This window comes from Lissotriton vulgaris, chromosome 4_1 (genome assembly GCF_964263255.1).
Source record: "Lissotriton vulgaris chromosome 4_1, aLisVul1.2, whole genome shotgun sequence".
Lineage (NCBI taxonomy): Eukaryota > Metazoa > Chordata > Amphibia > Caudata > Salamandridae > Lissotriton > Lissotriton vulgaris.
In genome coordinates, this window is record NC_141691.1 from 1,469,910,665 (window position 1) to 1,469,929,270 (window position 18,606).

Below are 18,606 nucleotides of genomic sequence, written 5' to 3' on the forward strand. Positions count from 1 at the left end.
GGTGAGGCAGGCCTGTAAGGCGCCCGCCATCTTGGGACCTCCTTCCACCTGTCACCTGCTCGTAACACACCGGCGATCGGTACATCACCAGCGCTACTTCTCCTGCTATTGGCACTGGCAGGGAGGGGACACGGGCCTGGGAGCCCGTCTATGCTGCCTTTCTGTTGCCTTGGGCACTACGCTCCGCTGTCCGTGTCTGCACTGTGGGCCTACACGAGGATTGACTGGCGCACCTCGCCTGCTGGGGTGACGGTGCAACTTGGCCTGGACTGGGGTGCCCATCGGCCTGGGCCTGGACATTGTCCGCAGTGCGCGGTGGCTGATATCTGCATTGATAGCATTTTGAAAGACTTACCTGAGATAACTGCCCTGCATAGCTGAGTCTCGGACCACGCTGAGTTAGATCGCAGTCATGGGCAGGCCTGATAGAAACCAGCCAAAAATCAACTTTGATGCAAAAAAGACTGCGCATTCATCCTCCCAGGCGCCAGCGGACACCGACCAGGGTGGGGCTGTTGGGGGTGCGCCTAATCTGGAATCCACGCTGGTAGCTACGCAGAAGACTCTGCAGTCTATTGAGGGCACCATGGAGTCTGTAAATCATCGTCTTGATCAGATGGCGACACAATTTGACCGTCAGAATGAGCGGATGGGAGAGGTGGAACAGCGGGTTTCCGCCACAGAGGATGGTCTGGCCACGGTCTCGTCCAAAGTCTTCAATATGGAAAGAGTGCTGGCGGTCATACAAGCGAAGAATGAGGAGTTAGAAGGGAGGTCCAGGCGGAACAACGTTCGCGTTACAGGCCTGCCGGAATCCACGAACGTGGGGCGCATGGAAGACTTCATGGAGCGTATGATCATCGACATATTTGGGGCTGACCAGCTATCCCGTGTCTTCATTGTGGAGCGTGCGCATCGGTCCCTAGCTAAGAAGCCTCCGCCAGGAGCGCCGCCGAGGCCTATTGTGGCAAGAATCCTGAACTATAGGGACCGGGACACTATTCTACGGCTCGCCAGGGAGAAAGGCTCCATAGACTATCAAGGTAACAAACTGGAGTTTTATCCCGACTTCACCATGGCGGTACAGACGGCACGTAAGGAATTCGCGTCGGTGAAACAATTGCTGAGGGCGGAGAACATCGCTTATGCCATGCTGTACCCTGCGCGTCTTCGGATTGGGCCTCCATCGGATAACATGATTTTCTCCTCGCCCAAGGCAGCCCTGGACTATGCCAAAAAACTGAAAAAACGTGCTAAAGAACCGCCTGGACGTCATGAAGGGGATGATGAAAGGCTGGACGAGGAGGCCTGACCTGCATTGCACTGCTGACTATGTGGCTGGGGGAACTGCGGAGTACTGCACTGGGTTGCCTCTATTGCAGCGTATGCAGTTATTGCTGAAGAGCCGCTCGGGCGTTTCAGCCCCTGGTACTATTTGCGTTGTTGCTTTATGTGTTGCGCGAGGGGGAGTGCTATGGTGAATACTGCCCTTGCTGAGGCTGCCACCCCGCAAAAGCGGCTGCTCTCTTACAGTGGACCTCAGCTAAATGTGTTCTGTTGTGCAATATGTGCTACTGCGCTGGATGAGGTGGTCTCTCTGGGGCTTAGGCGATGTTCATGGAAAGGGAACGCTTTCGGGGGCGCCCAGTGCAATGTGCTGATATGTGAATACCTACGGATCTGATGCTCTGACCGTGGGGGTGGGTAGAGGGGTTGGGGTTGTTGTCAACGGCAATGGTCTGCACTCTCGTCAGTTCTGGCGAGGGTGGTGTGCCACTACGCCTCCAGATAAGGGAGATCCCCAAATGTGGCTGTTTGCATTGTTGGGGGTTGCAAAGGGGGGGGCACGGGGAGGCTTTGGCAAGTTGGGAGCGCTGAAGTGGGCGGCGGGATGGGGGATGGGATGTTGCAACTAGTTGGGTTGTTGATGTTTTTCCTGGTCAAGGGGATTGAGACTGAGTCATCTTTGAGCTATGAGTGGGGCTGCAGTTTGTGGCTCCGGGTCTTTCCAAGCGCCAATGGGGCTATATCTAGGAGGGTAAGAGGTGAGGGATGGTTTAGAGGGCAGGGGCTGCCGAGAATGAACGCATTGCTGGGATACTTACACCTTAGGCGATATGGATAGGGGGGGCACCATCACGTGTGTTACATGGAATGTGCGAGGGCTAAACAAGCCGCAGAAAACTAGACAAATGCTTGCTTTTTTGAATAGACATGGGACACAAGTAGCATTTCTACAGGAGACGCATCTCAAGGGGGCAGCGGCTGAAATGGTGGGCAGACAGTGGGCGGGAGCGAGGTGGGCCATGTCATATTCTTCCTATGCCCGTGGGGTAATGATTCTGATAAAAAAGAATATTCCATTTGAGGTGCTACATGAGGAGGTTGATCAAGATGGTAGATATATTGTTGTGCAGGGTAAACTGTGTGGCACGTTGATTACTCTTCTCAATGTTTACGGTCCTAATATAGATGACCCTGATTTTTTCATTGCACTTTGGAACAAACTGTATAGCCTACCACCGTCGGCAATCCTCTGTGGGGGGGACTGGAATATTACACTGGATTCTGAGTTAGATAGGAGACACGACCGGCCTTGTGACCGTAAGAGAGGGACGGATGCGGTGCGCGAGGGTATGAATGGGCTGCAATTGTTGGATGTTTGGCGCCTGCAGAATCCTGGCAGGCGGGAGGGAACTTGCTACACTTCAGCGCACAATACGTGGTCGAGATTGGATTATTGGTTATTGACCCGAGATGTGAGTGGATGGGTGCTGAATGCGGAACACCTGCCCCGAACGCTTTCGGACCATGCCCCTGTTGCACTGAAGCTGCGGATACCGACACATGCTCCTGCCCCATTCACCTGGCGGCTCTCCCCTGGAGTGTTAACGGATCAAGTGTTGTGCGAGCGACTGCGGCAGATAATTGAGGAGTTCTTCGAGACCAATGTGGGCTCCGTCGATAGTATGATCACGGTGTGGGAGGCCTTTAAGGTCTCAGTGCGGGGTGCATGTATCGGGTTGCGGTCCGGGGTCCTCACGTCCATCAGAGACTCTATGACCAAACTGGAAAGGAATTGTTGGCTTTAGAACGCCGGCTGGAGGAAGGGGCCGATAGCGCATTGCTGGCGGATGTTAGGACAAAGGTCACAGAATATAATGAATTGGCAGACCAGGAGGTGAAATTTCTATCCAAACGCGCTACGGCCAGATATTATGGAGAGGGGGGTAGGCCGGGCAAGGGACTAGCTGATAGGATTCGAGACCCCTGGGCTAGGCACTGCACTGTATTGGAAATTGAGGATCAGGGAACTGTGGTGACTACGTCGGATGGCATGCTTGCCTGCTTCTCGAGACACTATGCGCAACTCTATGAATATAGAGAAACGGCGGAAGAGGCAGACATATCGCGGTATTTGGAGGATGTAGCGCTGGTGTGGCTCTCCAGGGGTCAACAGGAATTCCTAATGCATCATGTTACCGAGGCGGAATTCAGAGATGCGATAGCAGCCCTGCCGAATGGGAAGGCGGCTGGCACAGATGGCCTGCCCGCCGAATTTTATTAAACATATGCAGATTTGCTTATTCCGCGGCTAACCATGGTCCTAGAGGAAGCTTTTGAATGCGGACGACTTCCGGGAACTATGAGAGAGGCACTCTTGGTGGCGCTTCCTAAGCCCGGGAAGCCTCTAAATAGGTGCGAGTCATACCGTCCCCTTTCACTAATAAACACTGATGTTAAAATAATAGCCAAAGTGCTAGCCACGAGACTGCGTCTCCTCCTGCCGGTTATGGTATTACCCGATCAATCGGGGTTTATCCCCCTCCGGTCCACCACTCACAACCTGAGGACCTTGTTCGCCGTACTACATCTCCTTAAGCCAGACCTAGCCGCGGTGGCAGTCATGCTTGACGCCGCCAAGGCTTTTGACTCAGTGGCCTGGAAGTACATGCTGGCCGTTCTGCATCGGATGGGAGTGCCTTTCTTCTTCACGTCACTAATTGCCCTGTTGTATAATGCACCCACAGCGAGAGTTAGGATTAATGGTCACGTCTCTGCCCCCTTTCCAATACAGCGGGGGACAAGGCAGGGATGCCCGCTGTCGCCCCTGCTTTTTGCCATCATGATGGAACCGCTGGCCTGTGTCTTGCGTCAGAGGTATGCGGAGGCAGCACTGAAGTTCCCTCTCAGATCGTTGGCCGTATCAATGTACGCTGACGACATGGTCCTATATGTCAGAGACCCGGCGCTTCACCTGGAGCGCATACTTCGAGAGTTCATTAAATTCGGCCGGCACTCAGGACTGACCATAAATTGGGACAAGTCGGTGGTACTGCCTCTCACGGACGTCACTCACCAGGTGCCATTGGAATTCCCGCTGGATTTGGGCGACGGAATCGATTAGATACCTGGGCGTTTGGGTGCACAGGGATTGCCAAGAAGTCATACGGGCCAACTACGGCGTTGCCATTTCCAACCTGGAAGACCAGGTGGCGAGATGGACTCGTCTCCCACTGACTCTGGCGGATCGCGTATCCTTGATTAAAATGGTAGTGCTGCCGAAATTTCTTTACCTATTCGTCAACATTCCGGTCCCGCTAAGATCACACTTCTTTGCGAGACTGCGATCCCTGCTGATAGCTCTCACCTGGGCCGGCAAGAGGCCGCGAGTGACTTGGGATGTACTGACCAAGCCCTACGATCTTGGTGGGTTTGCCTTGCCGGATATGAGACTTTATTATCTTTGCGCACAGGCACACTTTGCGAGCTACTGGATAAACTCTCCGCCATACACTCCACACGTAGCGTTGGAGGCAAGTGCAGTTCTGCCGTATCCACTGAGGGCTATGATAGTAAATAAGCACTCGGTGTTTGAGAAGGGGGAGATTGATACCGTGCGCCTCACGGCGACTGCATGGACTACCCTGGGTAAACGGGCTGGCAGGCTGCCGCTATACGCCCCGGCCATGCCGCTACTTTATCACTCGGATATCTCTGTCTCGGGCGAGCCGGGAGGGCTGCAGACTCTGCGGGAGGCTGGACTACAGACTATGGGGGACCTATTTCCGGGAGCGTCGTTCCTCTCCTCTCAGGAGATGACCACTCGCTCGACGAATGCTACTATGTCCACCTTTGTGTATGTCAGACTGCGTGCTGCTGTGCGTGACCTATACCCAACATATCCGGAGGAACCATTGGTCCTAGGTGCATTGCAGTTGCTCTATACGGTCAAGGACAGGACTAAATTGCTATCTAAATTATATAAGGCTGCACAGGAAGATGAGGGTGGAGGGGCGACCCTGGCTAGAGCAAGGTGGGATAGGAGTCTTCCGGAACACCTGAGTGACGACGACTGGAATGAATGCTGTGCTATGACCGGTGGGTATGTGATCAATGGCAACTTCCGCCTTCTGCATTATAAATTTCTACAACAGTGGTACTATACGCCGGCCCAATTGGTACGATGTGGGCTCAGGTCCACTGCTCAATGTGTCCGCTGCGGAGCTGAGGACGCTGACTTTATACACCTGGCCTGGGGTTGCCCACGAGTCTACGACTATTGGAAGGAGGTGACTGAAAGGCTAACTGTCATGGCCTCAACTGAGGTAAAGCTGGATGTACGCCTGTGTCTGTTGGGCATTGCCTCTGGGGTGGCTGCGCCGTCGCGGCGGCTTGTGGTGTTTTGGCGCTTCAATTAGCCAGAAGGAGGGTTGCTATGGTCTGGGGAGGAAGGAGAGCGCCTGAGGTGCGAATGTGGCTGAAAGATATGGCCTATTCCAGGGACCAATTGAACTGTTACTATGACGAGTTACCGGAGGCATCTCGCCCGAGAGATGTCTGGGCTCCGTTTACACTCTATATGCTCTCTTTAACAGACACTAATAGCGACGGGAGTGTGACTGCTGCTTTATCAGACTGCGAGGAAGGAGCGGCTTGAGAAGTTTTTGGGGTGGAGGCGTTTGGTTAGCCCTGTATATGGTGTGAATGCCTGGGCGGTGGTCATGGCAGTGAGAACGTAGTGGGCTGCAAGGACTGGCATGGTATCCATAGTTACTGATCCTCGCTATGGCATCTCGATGGCTCTGGGAAGGGGGTGAACGTTCCCTACCTGGGAAGTACTGTTAGACATACGTTGTATTGGCTGCCCTGCCACATCATGCCTACTAGACTTGGACTACTCACTGAAACCAGGATGGGACGGGGGGTGGGGTTGGGATTTGTTGAAGTTACTTTTCTTTATAAAAACTGAAAATTAGACCGAGATCACATGGGGGCGTACGACCGCACTCTAAGGGTGCGCTGTAAATATTGCATCTGGATTAACTGTAAGTGCCTACGTGAGCTAAGACTTTTGGACTCCTGCAGTCGTGCCTCTGACGTTTGATGTCAAGCTTGTATGATAACTGTGGTACACCGATTGCGGCCGGCCCCAACAGTGGGTTGTAGGCACACCGCTGTGTATATGAATAATGTGCAATAAAGGTCTGCCAAAAAAAAAAAAAAAAAGTTATGAGTTATGCATATAAGCATATCATTTAAAATTCAGTCAATGGATCATTTTCATGCATTTGTGCAGCAAAGATAAATATTTTCGCTATTGATTTTAAATGCTTTTAGTGCGACTTTGTCCAACATCTGTGATTTTAAATATGTGCGCACTGTTGCTTTAAATGGTTCAATCCAGGCCACAGGCTGGACCATGTGATGCACGTGTGGTAGGTGTGGCCCATAGGTGGGGTCAGAACCAACAGCATAAAAGAAAATTCCAAATACGAATGTGGTGTGTGAACAAGAGTACGCCAGTACTCGAAACGTAAATAGTGAACAAGTACTGAAATTCACCAGTTCTAATTAAGCAACCATCTCAGGTTCAAGGGCCACTCCTTGATCGATGTTTCCAAAATGTCATTAGAAAAGGCCAAATCCATTCGATGCACAAAATATTTCACTTACAGTGTTCATGTAGTCTTGAAGCACGCACAGAGCCAAATAAAGCAGTCTGCTCCATTACATCCCGAAGGCGCTTGTACGCAGTGATATGATAGGCAGTGTTTCTGGTCATCCCAGAACTTCCATGCATGCCTCAGTGACTACCTACAGCAGCAATAATTCACAGTGGGGCGGAACGCGCATTACAACAGCCAAGTTAAGTAATTGCTTTTCCCAGCACTGTAAGTGAAATATCTGGTTAATAGCCACATCTTGGCTCAACCTCTATCTATCGTTTGTAGAAAATTAGAATTTCATTTTTACTTTATTGCTATACTGAATGACTACAAAATATAATTTTGTAAACGACCTCCACTTCAACTAAAGCATAGCTCAACATCTCAAACAGACTTATCTTTTTTTTTAAAAATCTAAACCAGGTGTGTGTATAATAGCGACTTCTCCCAGTTTAACTGCTCTCTGTAATACTTTCCAGTTCTTCCTATTTTTGTGAGGGTTGTCCAGACCTACATCTTGGGCCCTAGTTGTTTGATTGCTCCATTTCTCGCTGATGCAATTTAAATTCCTTCAATGCACGTCAAATGGACTTGAGAAATATCCCAGGTATTTACTTTCCAACTGGAGTTCGCAGACTTTGGCTCGCCTGCTCTACACTGTGTTAGTCATCCATGGGACCCAGATTTTTGGCTGGAACTCCAGTAACTGTACAGTTCTTATTTAATGCCCTCCTTTTTCTCAGTGCTCTGGTACTAAATCCATTGTGATTGGTTCTTGAAAATTAAATGTAGCAGTGAGGACAAAACTGCCCTTAATTTATAGTGTGCTTTTGGTATAAGCTTCCCAACTGCGCCCCAGGTTTTATGCACGTAATTGTCTGCAGATTCGTCCTTGCATTCCCAGCAGTGTACAGATGATGCTAAAAATACAGATTATTATTATATACATGTTATTATACCCTCTCATCAATTACTAAGGTCTGGGTTCCCCGCTTACTTCCTCGTTATGAAAGGAGCAAACATTTTACTGTTATTGTTTGCATTGTACCAGTATGAGAGCAGCGCCAGGACAGGGTTGGATTGGGATCACAATTTGGCCCGGGCACTGAAGTAAACAAGTGGCCCACATTCAAGGGGCGTGGCCCACAATTAAGGGGCGTGGCCCACATTCAAGGGGCGTGCCCTTTCATGAAACACCATTTGGTTACACACGTCAATGTCCTTGAATATTAGATGTAAATACATTAGGAATTTGGACAAGTATGGTAGTGCACTGTCCAGTGACCAGCTGAAAGAGGGCATCAAAGATCAGAAATTGGATTATAAATTCAAATCTGTTACGAACAAGGGCCCAAAAATATGTTTGGCCTAGGGCCCCCAAAATCCTTAAGATGTTTGGCACAGAAATGAATTAAAGTGAGAGGATACTGTTCTTGCACAGGAGACACGGGGGAAAGGTGACAATGGCGCCATGCTGAGGAACTAAATAAACAGCAAGGCCCCTTTCTGTCACAAAATTATTCGAGCCCTTCAGGGAAGGAGCACCTAATAAGCAGCGAAGCCCCTGCTATTACTAACCTACCTTCAGCTCAAGAGCACATGAACAGCAGTGAGGCCCCTGCAATTAGTAAATTAATCAGCCCTCCAGGCCTCAGGCGAATGTCCTGGCAGGGGAGCACAAAACACAGCTGCTGGGTCATCCATGGTAGCCAGGGGGAGGCTGAGGTGAAGATGGTGCAAGTTGCAAAGATCACCTGGCCCCCACAGCGAGACCCATTCTTCCTCGCCCACTATTCCCTTGGCCGTTTTTCTCTGGACCCCGACCCGCCATCTTGTCCATTCCCTCGTCTTGTACCCTTCTCACTCGTTTCCCCCTTGACGATCCTCAAATGTTTCTTCCCTTTTCTGTTTTGCCTTTTCTCCATATCCTTGTATCCCTCCCACCCTCCCTTGGTGCTGTGACTGCATCCCCCCTCCAACCCCACTTAATGGAACTCTGCCTGAGAAAATCTACTATGTGTGTATATATATGTATATAGAGAACTCTAGTCACTAGTATGTGAAGTAGACCTTTGTTCTATCTACCATTTGTATGTGACTCTTAAGAGTATATCCATTCGTATCCCTGCCTTAGGTATTTAGAGATAACTCTAATCACTAGTATATGCAGTAGACCGTTGTACTCTCTACCATTCCTATGTGACTCTTAGAGTATATCCATTTGTTTCTCTTCCTTGAGTGACTTTACTACTTGAACCTTTGCAATTTTTCTTTCTGTTTGTATCTCTTCCTTGTGTGACTTTACATCTTGTACATTTGCAGTTTTTTCTGCTTGTATCTTTTATGTAACACATGTAATCCTAAGTCCATATGTTTCGCAACTGATTCTTATGTAAAGCGCTCTGACACCTTCTGGTAAAGTTTGCGCTATATAAAATCGCATTAATTAAAAATAAAAAATAAACTAACACTGTTTATGTGCTGCGTGGACCCCCGGGGGCCGAGGTGAAAATGGCTCAAAGGCCTGAGCAACACCTGGCCCCCAGGGAGGCCGATTTTTGCAAACAATCACCCCCTCCCCAGCCACCCTCAGCCTGATTGCTTTGCTGGGCAGGGGGTGAAGGAGAGGCCACAGCGGATAATCACTGCACAGTAAAGCTGCGTTCATTTCTCTGTCTGTCTCCGTGCCCTCTGTGGGCCGTTTTTTTTTCTCCCCTTTCCTAGTCCACAGAGATCACGGAGACAGAGACAGAGAAATTAATGCAGCTTCACTGTGCGGCTGGGAAAGGGGAGAAAAAAAAACGGCCCACAGAGGGCACGGAGATACCGGCCCTTCGGCCGATGCCCGAATGCCCGTATTGCCAATCCGCCCCTGCGCCAGGATTGGAGGGAGCGGCCTCACTCAGCGCTCTGAAGAGCACTAGAGGCCTGCACTTTCTCTAACCCAGCTGTCTAAGACAGGTTAGAGAAGTTTAAAATACGGATGTCTGCCTTGCTGTCGAAAGAAGGCCGGCCAAAGAGGCATGTGCATTTTAAACTTTAGTGCACAGCTTACTGCTGCCACTCGGCAGTACTGGCCCTGCCATGACACTCAGTTCGGGGCGGGTTGGTTGCTGAAAAATGAAATGGTAATAAACAAACTTTATTACCATTTGATTTTTCAGCTCTGGCCTGGGGCTTTTCTTTGTGGGGCAACGCTCCGCCGCTCAAACGGAGGAGCTGCCCCTGTAAAGCCTCTGTAGTTAAAAACTTATAGCCAAACATTTTTGCCCATACGGACTAACGTAGGAAATCTGCCAGCACTACTTGTAACCGTAAAGAAGATCTCCGTTAGACTTGAAGCAGCACAGCACCCGAAAGTAAACCCAGCGTCTCCATTCCATCATTGTTCCATCACTTGGCAGTAAAATGGAGATGCACTGCACTGAACATGTTTGCATGTCTGGTAGATTCATCCCACCCACTATGTTTTAGTGCAGTTAAGGAGTCTGGCATCCCCCATCACCAATAAAATAACATGCAATATGCCTTAAAAAGGCTCAGTTCAATAGGTTGAACAGCAGACTCTGGAAAAACTACAAGAGGACGGGCAGTTGTGTCATTTGGCTTACACAATGCATCTGGTTACAGACATATGTAATGTGGACCAAAATTGAATAGAGCTCTGAAGAGTTGTCAGTTTCTGCTGATATGGCCTCCTCATTCACTAATTAAGGCCCAGGTACCAGAATGTGTTTGTTTCATACCCCGTGGAAGAAGTGATAGTTTGTTTTTTTCATGCCCACTTTGATACCCCAGTGAGAAAAGGTCATACTTGTCCCAGTTTATCTTTTGACCTGAGACCAGACCACATTATTTCAATCCACTACTGTAAAACCGGTGTAGTCTTGGCTGGGCACTTTGTATGTGCCAGCTGGTTGTCTGTGTGCTGCGACATTATGTGTCATGTATTCAACAATATTTATTTTGCAGCATAAAACTCTTGCAGATTGACATGCTGTGTATTATTCCACCATCTTGTGGTTGCGTCTGAAGTGTTTATTACAACTATTTCCCTAGTGGGCTTTAACTTAGGACGAGACTGTATGACTCACTATGATGTTGACTGTCAGCCCAAATGCCCCTAACCTAACCTCCATTTTAGATCCCATTTTTTTGCCAGTGGGGTCTGAGGTGCGTTGTGAGAGCTCTCGAGAAATCTCCAGTAGGTGGTCAAGGATTCTCTGAAAAGTTGTTGGAGTGATCAGAGTCCATGTTGGATCCGGGATCCAGGTTTTTTACAGAGGGTTCTCTAATGTAGTCTGAGAGTGCTAAATATTACCTGTAGTGTCCCTAAGGCTCCTCCATACAAGTTTAGAGTATGCTCACGATTCTCAAGTTCTACCCTTACTGCCACCGAAAGTTCGCCCCTAATGACAAATACCTTGTATGCATGTTCTGCTTCCCAGGAGAGCATACATCTTAAGATTACTAGAAGACAACACCTAAAACATCTAGATAAAAGTAATCTCGGAGCCTGGACATGAAACAGAAGTGAGTAGAGAGGAAATGGTATTAGTTTAGTACCATTCCCTCTCCCTGTTCACACCTCCCTCTTCAGGTGAAAGTATACCACTTAGTAACTAATGCACAGCACATAAACCAAAATACATGCACTCTGCAAAAGAAACCAGTTACTTAACTGTAAGGATGGTTTTGCAGCTTGAAACTCTTCTAAATTCACACGAGACTCTCTTGTCTAGTGAAAAGTGTTTAAGGGAGAAATTGAAAAAAAAAACTAAAATGTGAGTTACGTTGCGGGGCAATGTACGGTCGCCATCGAAGTGATTCATACAAACTCTGCTTAGGACAACATTACCGTTTAAAAAGTTAGATGGTGGACTATGCAAAACGTGAATCTAGAAGCGCTTCAAGCACCTACAAAAAATTGCGACAGGTAAGTAACTGTTGTTTTTCTAACCACTTATTGTTTGAGAAAGCAGGTCCGAGGTTTACCATCAAAGCAAATAGCAACCCATAAAGTTGGCAAACATGTGCAGGACAACTATGCATCTCTGCTGCCTGAGATTTAGTTGTACTGGTCTTCAGGCAAGCTAGTGCTTTGCTGTATTCGCTTACTGGACTTTTGATTTGTAATTTCGAAAAGGTGCCTAAGATTGTTGTTTGTGCTTCTTCCAAACAGAGAACTTGATTGTTTCATTTGCACTCATTTGGACATACATTTTTTTGTATACCTGCTTAATATTTCAGGGGCCTATTTATCAGCCCCTTGTGCCACCGAAGCGTCACTTTTTTTTTACTCTACGGCAGCGCAAACTACAAAATCATATTTATGAGGACACGCAAATCCACTTTGCATGGCTTTGAATGGCCTCATTGATATGTAGTGAGGCAAGGCAGCCAATTCGCTATGTTTCCTTACTCTGCACTAGGGAGGTGTTCCATGGGAGTTGCAGGAGTTGCAGTCCCACACTACACCCATGGATTTTTTATGCTTCTCCATATTTACAAAACCATGTAGACCTGGGCATATGCCTAAACTTTATGCCTCCCCAGGGGAGGCACAACCAGAATAAATAACTTTATTTCTCCTCTTTTTTTCCTCTTTCCATGAGTGCTGCATTCTGCAGTACACATAGAAAGAAGAAAAATACTCTCAGGATTGTTTTTATGCAGGAAGGTGTCCCTGACAGGAGAAATAATAACAAACCATTGACAGAAGATCCACTTCCTTGTCTTCTGAAAGGGGTGTCAGGCACAAAGAAAAACACACTTGTTACAAAGTTAATAGACCTAGCCAAGGTCCTAACCAAAATGAGAATAGCAATGTCCTGGAAGTCTCCGGTGGCACCTTTGTCGAGGCAATGAATGAGGGACATTTGGAAATGGCACATGGCAGAGGTACACCTATGGGTAACTCTAGCAACTATAGTTGAAGGATCTTCATAGGATGCTTGAGACAAGTACATGGAGGTATTGATGATATAGACATACGAGAATGATGGATGACCAGGTGCCCCCGGCACCCCAAAAGAGGGGCCTCCAACCAGAGATGTAGGAGAGGGATGATCCGTGAGCAAATAAAGAGCCGATCATGACCACAAGAAATGAGCCAAAACATCACTAGTTAGTATCCACACAGTTACCATGGTTACAAGTTGGCCAGACCAGGCCCCATGAGTGAGACCAAGCTGACATATTAACTGCTTCGCTGTGGCGGACATTCCGCCGCGGTGCGGAAAAAATGACGCGTGCGAAGTTCGGATGGCCCCCGGCCGTCCTACGCACACGTCCAACGCATCGAAAAGGTTAAAGGAGGGGGAATATATGTAACAACTGATGTATGCCTAATTGGCAGTCTGAGATATATAATGATTCATAGAAATACATGTACATCTGTATTTACAAAATGTATGCTCTATAATTGTTGGGAATGTATATGATTTGTGCTGTAATTTTGACAGTATGAAGCAAAAACAATAAAAAGCCACTTGGAAAAAAAAATCAAATTGCAAAACATAGAATTTGGTGAAAAATGAGTGAACTGAAAAGTGTAACTTGGTGAGCCAGGGACCTCTGTGATCTTAACTATTACCTTTGCCAGACTGCAATTTTGCCTTTTGGGATTTCGCTATAGTTCTGATTATTTTTCTGATAATGGAGAGAACAACATTGGGGTCTGTGGTATTTACTACAGCAAGTAGGTCCAGTAGAACCGATGTGACTGTATCAGTCTGTGATCGAATTTTAAAAAGTCATCAAGCCTGTGTCTGATCCTTGTCCAAAATGGGAGCCTTGTTATCAATCACCTCATACTTCCTGGACTTCCCTTAGTTTACTGGACAATTTTAGCCTTAAAGAGGATGTTGGAACCAGTATGTAGGTGGTAAGATAAGCAACATTCATGTAAGATTTTTCAAGTTAGAGGCTCATGTTTATATTTTATTAAGTTTTGTATGAGGCAAGTGTTTCTGCTCATACTTTGACCACTGTTGATGGTCTTTTCTTACCTTGCTACTATGTGGGGGTTTGTGTAATTGATGGTTGATCAGCGCCAAGACACCTCTGGTAATCGTGCGCTATTTAAGTTATAATAACATAACATAGCGTGTGTTGTTGGTTGTGAGTGAATATGACTTGGTGTTTGTTTTGGCGAGATTTCTGGGTGTTGTGTTGGGATCAAGAGTTTCACTGGTTGCATAATTATTAGTGATGCAAATTGTCGTTCAGGTCCTGATATTGCATCTTTTATGGAGGGGGTGGTGGTTGAGTTTAGCTAGTGCTGACTGTCAAACTGTCTATTGTAGAGATAAAGGGGACTCGTCCAGGAATATTGGTGGTAACTCAAGTTTACTAAGAAGATTAGTATTTGCCTGCTAGGTTTTAGTTGCACCTTGGTAGTGTAGAGATGTTTTGGTCCCAGACTGGTTGAAACATATGTTCTGCTATGTTCTCTGATACTGTGTTCACTAGCATACATTTGTGGTTTTCTCTAGGTGCCTTAATTTTGCCTGAACTCTGTTTTTGGTTCTTTTAGTACCAGTGTTTTACAGTTGTTGATACTGTTTGTATCTATTTCTGTTCTTCAAAATCACTGGTATACTGTGTTGATTACTGTTATTAGTGTGGGGTTTTACAAAATATGCTAAATCCCCTGTGTTTTTTTTTATTCTGTTATTGCTGCAGTTTTATTAGATTTGAGGCAATATTATATCTTGACACTTTTTTATTAGTCCCTTCTAGTGTAGGTGGCATTGTGTGGTGATGTCATTGGTAGGGGAGACTGGCTTAAAATATGACTAAGTGATGGCCTATCCTGTTCAATTTGCCTATGGTGAGTATTTCATGGTGTTTGTAATTTGATGGTGATGATTGTGGTGGAAGACTGATCTACGGAGCTTACTACTAGGGCGAACAAAGCTGAATATGATTCAATTTGTCTATTTCGGTCACTAAGTTCGGCATTGGGTTTAAGAATTATTTTTTTGAACTGCAGACGAGGGTAGAAACTCTGCATGTAAACACCAGTATTCAGGAGGTTTTGTGAACTATGTAGATACCACAAACTGGCTGTGCCAGGAACAGCGTTCCTCTAAAATTGAACTTTTGTGAACTAGGTCTTCTCCACCTGTTCAATTGTTGTGTTGCTTTTGTATTGTACACTCAGCTAGCTTGTCTCGTTTATCTAGTTAACAGAGACAGATTAATTCTAGTCCAGTTTTAATAACTTTCATGCCCTGGACGGGTATCTCCTCTCAGTGAGACCTGGGTGCACACTACTACAGATAGAAAACAAAGGAAGTCATCAACATGCCAACACCAGCTCTAACTCTCCTGACATAAAGCCTTGTTTACCCCACATTTCGTGGACTCAGCGCCACAACACTAAATAAAGGAATTGACTGCACACTTGGGCGGTTCAGATAATAATGTTTAATCTTCTGGACGGGAGTGGGTTCTTCCACTCAAGACTGAACACCTGTCCTACAGGAGGAATGAAATCAAGAGCAAATAAGTGTGCTAAGTTTGGTCCTGTATTCAAACTGACAGACTACAGTCACCAAGACACGCTAATTTAATGGAGCTGCAGCATTTTTACATTTACGTGAACGTTTAATTTATGCGAAGGCTAAAAGCATTTTAATATCCATAAAGGAGGGGATGTCTGTGGACTGAAGCGCCTGTAGGCGTTTATTTTTATTTTTTCAGACAACTGTTTTTGAATATGAGGTCAGATGGTGGGAGGTTGGGATTTTCGGGGAACGGGAAGGAGTGGATGCAATCCACATCAAATTAAAGCATCTATTCTGATGTTCCTCATCTGCCACACCTATTAATACAGTGTTTCCTTTCATGTGCAGGAAGGACATACGGATCACCATGAAAGAGACGACGACCAGGAACACGTCCACGAGGAGGCCCAGCAACAGGAGGAATACTGACCCCTACTTTATTTTGGACTCTTATCGTTTTGTGTGGGAACTTTTCTTCCAGAGAGAGAAAAGCAGTGGCTTCAGACTCCAAACCAGTCACTCCCAACCTGCCATTAACATTTTTGTGCTGAAGCGAGTGCCAGGAACCAACTGAGGTTTTACCCCGTTACCTTGCCAAGGCCTGTTTTCAGAAATTGTCTTTTGGGCCTACCAAGCTGGGACACCTGAGGGTTACGTCACTGCAGCTGCCGCCACTGGCTACCTGAGATGTTATTTTTTTATTTTGTTTTATTTATATTGGAGGTTATTCTCAGTCACCCAACTACATACATCTACTATTGGAATTGTTGCAAATGTAGAATACTTACGTCTACAGTGGTAAAAGGAAGAATCAAGGTCTACATACCCACTGTATAGATGAGCCTCGTAACGCCGTTGCCTTGATGTGTGGAGGTTGTTAAAAAAAATAATTCAAAGGGATACAGTTGAAAAAAAATTGTGTGTGTAGCCGTGTCGGTCCTGGGAAGTTTGACCTCCTTGGCAGTTGTCTTACCTCCTGTTGGACCAACATGCATATTAGGTAGCGGTTATTGTACAGTTTCTCGTTTTAACTTTTGCAGAATTGTTCTATTTTAGAAATAAAGAAGGTAGCATTGATGCTGGGACTTACTAGGTTTACAGAGCAAATGTACAATATGAGTTGAGGGGAAAAAAATACATATTTTTCTTTTATCTTTTCAAAGGTGTTACAATTCATGGCCTAACTAACCCACATTCACCATCAGCTAGAGTTCGGCCTGATTTAGAGTTTGCAGGACAGTAACTCCATCAAAACGTGACCGATATCCTGTCTGCCGTTATGCAATCGCATTTTTAATAAGACAGACAGGATATCCATTACGTTTTTGAAAGAGTACCAATCCTGGAAACTCTAAACCAGGTCCCAAGACTCCAGAACTGCTTCTTTGAGAAACTTTACTAATATAATTTTTTAATTCCCAGGGTAATTAAGCATGTATATGAGAGTATGCAATGGAAAACACAGGAACTTTCTTGTCAGCTTTTAAATCTATTTCTCCCTTTTGATTGTCTTTCTATGCTTGTTCTTTATCAAGATTTTTTGAATAACTATGTCCTGGTATCTTGGCCATCCCCTTCAAATAATGGCATTTTCCCAATAATAAATATCGCGGTTTTATATTTTAAGATATGCATTCCTTTAATCTTATTTCAATTTACTTTAAAATACGTTTTATTGATAGAGATTTGCTTTTTTTTACTCATTTCTCCAGGCTCCTCGTTGACCCTTAATTGGTGTTTTGGTTATGTGATTTGACTTGCACATAGCCAACACAGAATATTATGATCATGCTCCATAATTTATAATTAAAAAGAAAAAAAAAGAAGTAAAAATACAGTTTAAACAAATTGTTATGGATTGCCGCTGGAGCCACACCATGTCCATTTTGCGTCACTCAATGGTGTTCCTAGAAAGGAGTCTGGCTGCCTCCCACACTATAATGACAGGTTTCAAGGCATGTGGATGAGCTGCAGAGACACTGTGCTCCATCCTAGGAGTGTTAGCAAGAGCAGTGATGTGGCAAGATGTAACTTTCAGCAGCACCTTCTATTAATAGGTGAGCAACACAGGCTGAACAATAAACTTGCTGAGATTGTGAGGACATTGGAATAATGAAAAGTGTACAATTCTATCCACGGCTTCATGAGTCGGGAATGTCAGCATTCGAAGTTTGGCAAATAAGTAACAATGAGCTAAATCAGTGAACCTAGGTTCACATTAATCTGAATTGTTGGAAATCATGTGGAAAAACCCATGTCAAGACTGTTTTTTAAAGCTCCATTTTATTTGTAACCTATGTTGAAGACACCCATACCAAAACACTTCTAAACAATCTCTGCTGGTGTTAAATACCTTTCTGACTTAAATAAACTTCATAATCATCTGATTTGCACTTAGACATTAAAGTAAACTTGAAGAGGAAACCCGAAACGCTTAACTCGCAGATTGAGTGTGTTCCTGTAGTCACTAAAGAAAATTAATTTCAACCTAATTAGAAAAGATGTTCGACATATTTCAGTATTCTGTTCTGGTTTTCGTATGCATTCGTAATTACTACATAGCACACCATACAGCTTTTGTTATATATGAAGTGTAAACTGAAAGGAATGTAAACATATGTATTGTTAATTATAAATAGTTAAGTAACTAAGTTATCTTTAGATGCTAAAAGTCTTATGCAGATGTATCACACTCATTTTACATTATCCACAAACTGTCGCATGGTAGAGTAGGGTTTTTTGTCTCTAAATATGTGAATAACCTGCGGTTATCTTTTTACATATTTAATAAAAAAAAGGTATATGTTAAAAATCTGTCTAACTCTATAGACTGTGCAGACTGGTTAAACGTTGTAATTTGTGTATAATTTATGAATAATAGTTTCACTATGAAATCGCATTTCAGAGCAATTTAAAAATGGCAGCTGTTTTCAGTCAAAGTTGGAACTATGTGATGAAAGCTATGTACATTTTGTAGGAGCTTTTTTCGTCCAGGATCCTTTCGCCTGTATCACTCCTACAAAATCTCAGGATGTGATGGATGAAAATGTGAAAAAATAAAGTGAAGATAAAAAAAAACCCTATTGGAAAACATATTTCAGTTGAAAAGTGCTAAACTGTTATTGCACATGTTGAAATGGTAC

General features: G+C 45.4%; 1 protein-coding gene across 2 annotated transcripts in view; it reads left to right on the plus strand.

Annotated features, from left to right (window-relative positions):
* The window catches only part of MAPRE2 (microtubule associated protein RP/EB family member 2), an 859,854-nt gene extending 841,579 nt beyond the window's left edge, over positions 1-18,275 (plus strand). For both annotated transcript variants that reach the window (XM_086965723.1, XM_086965722.1), the window contains one exon: positions 15,812-18,275. In XM_086965723.1, the coding sequence (XP_086821849.1) occupies positions 15,812-15,892 (81 nt within the window). In that variant the 3' untranslated portion in view covers positions 15,893-18,275. The remainder of the gene's footprint in view (positions 1-15,811) is intronic.
* Positions 18,276-18,606: the final 331 nt, after the last annotated feature.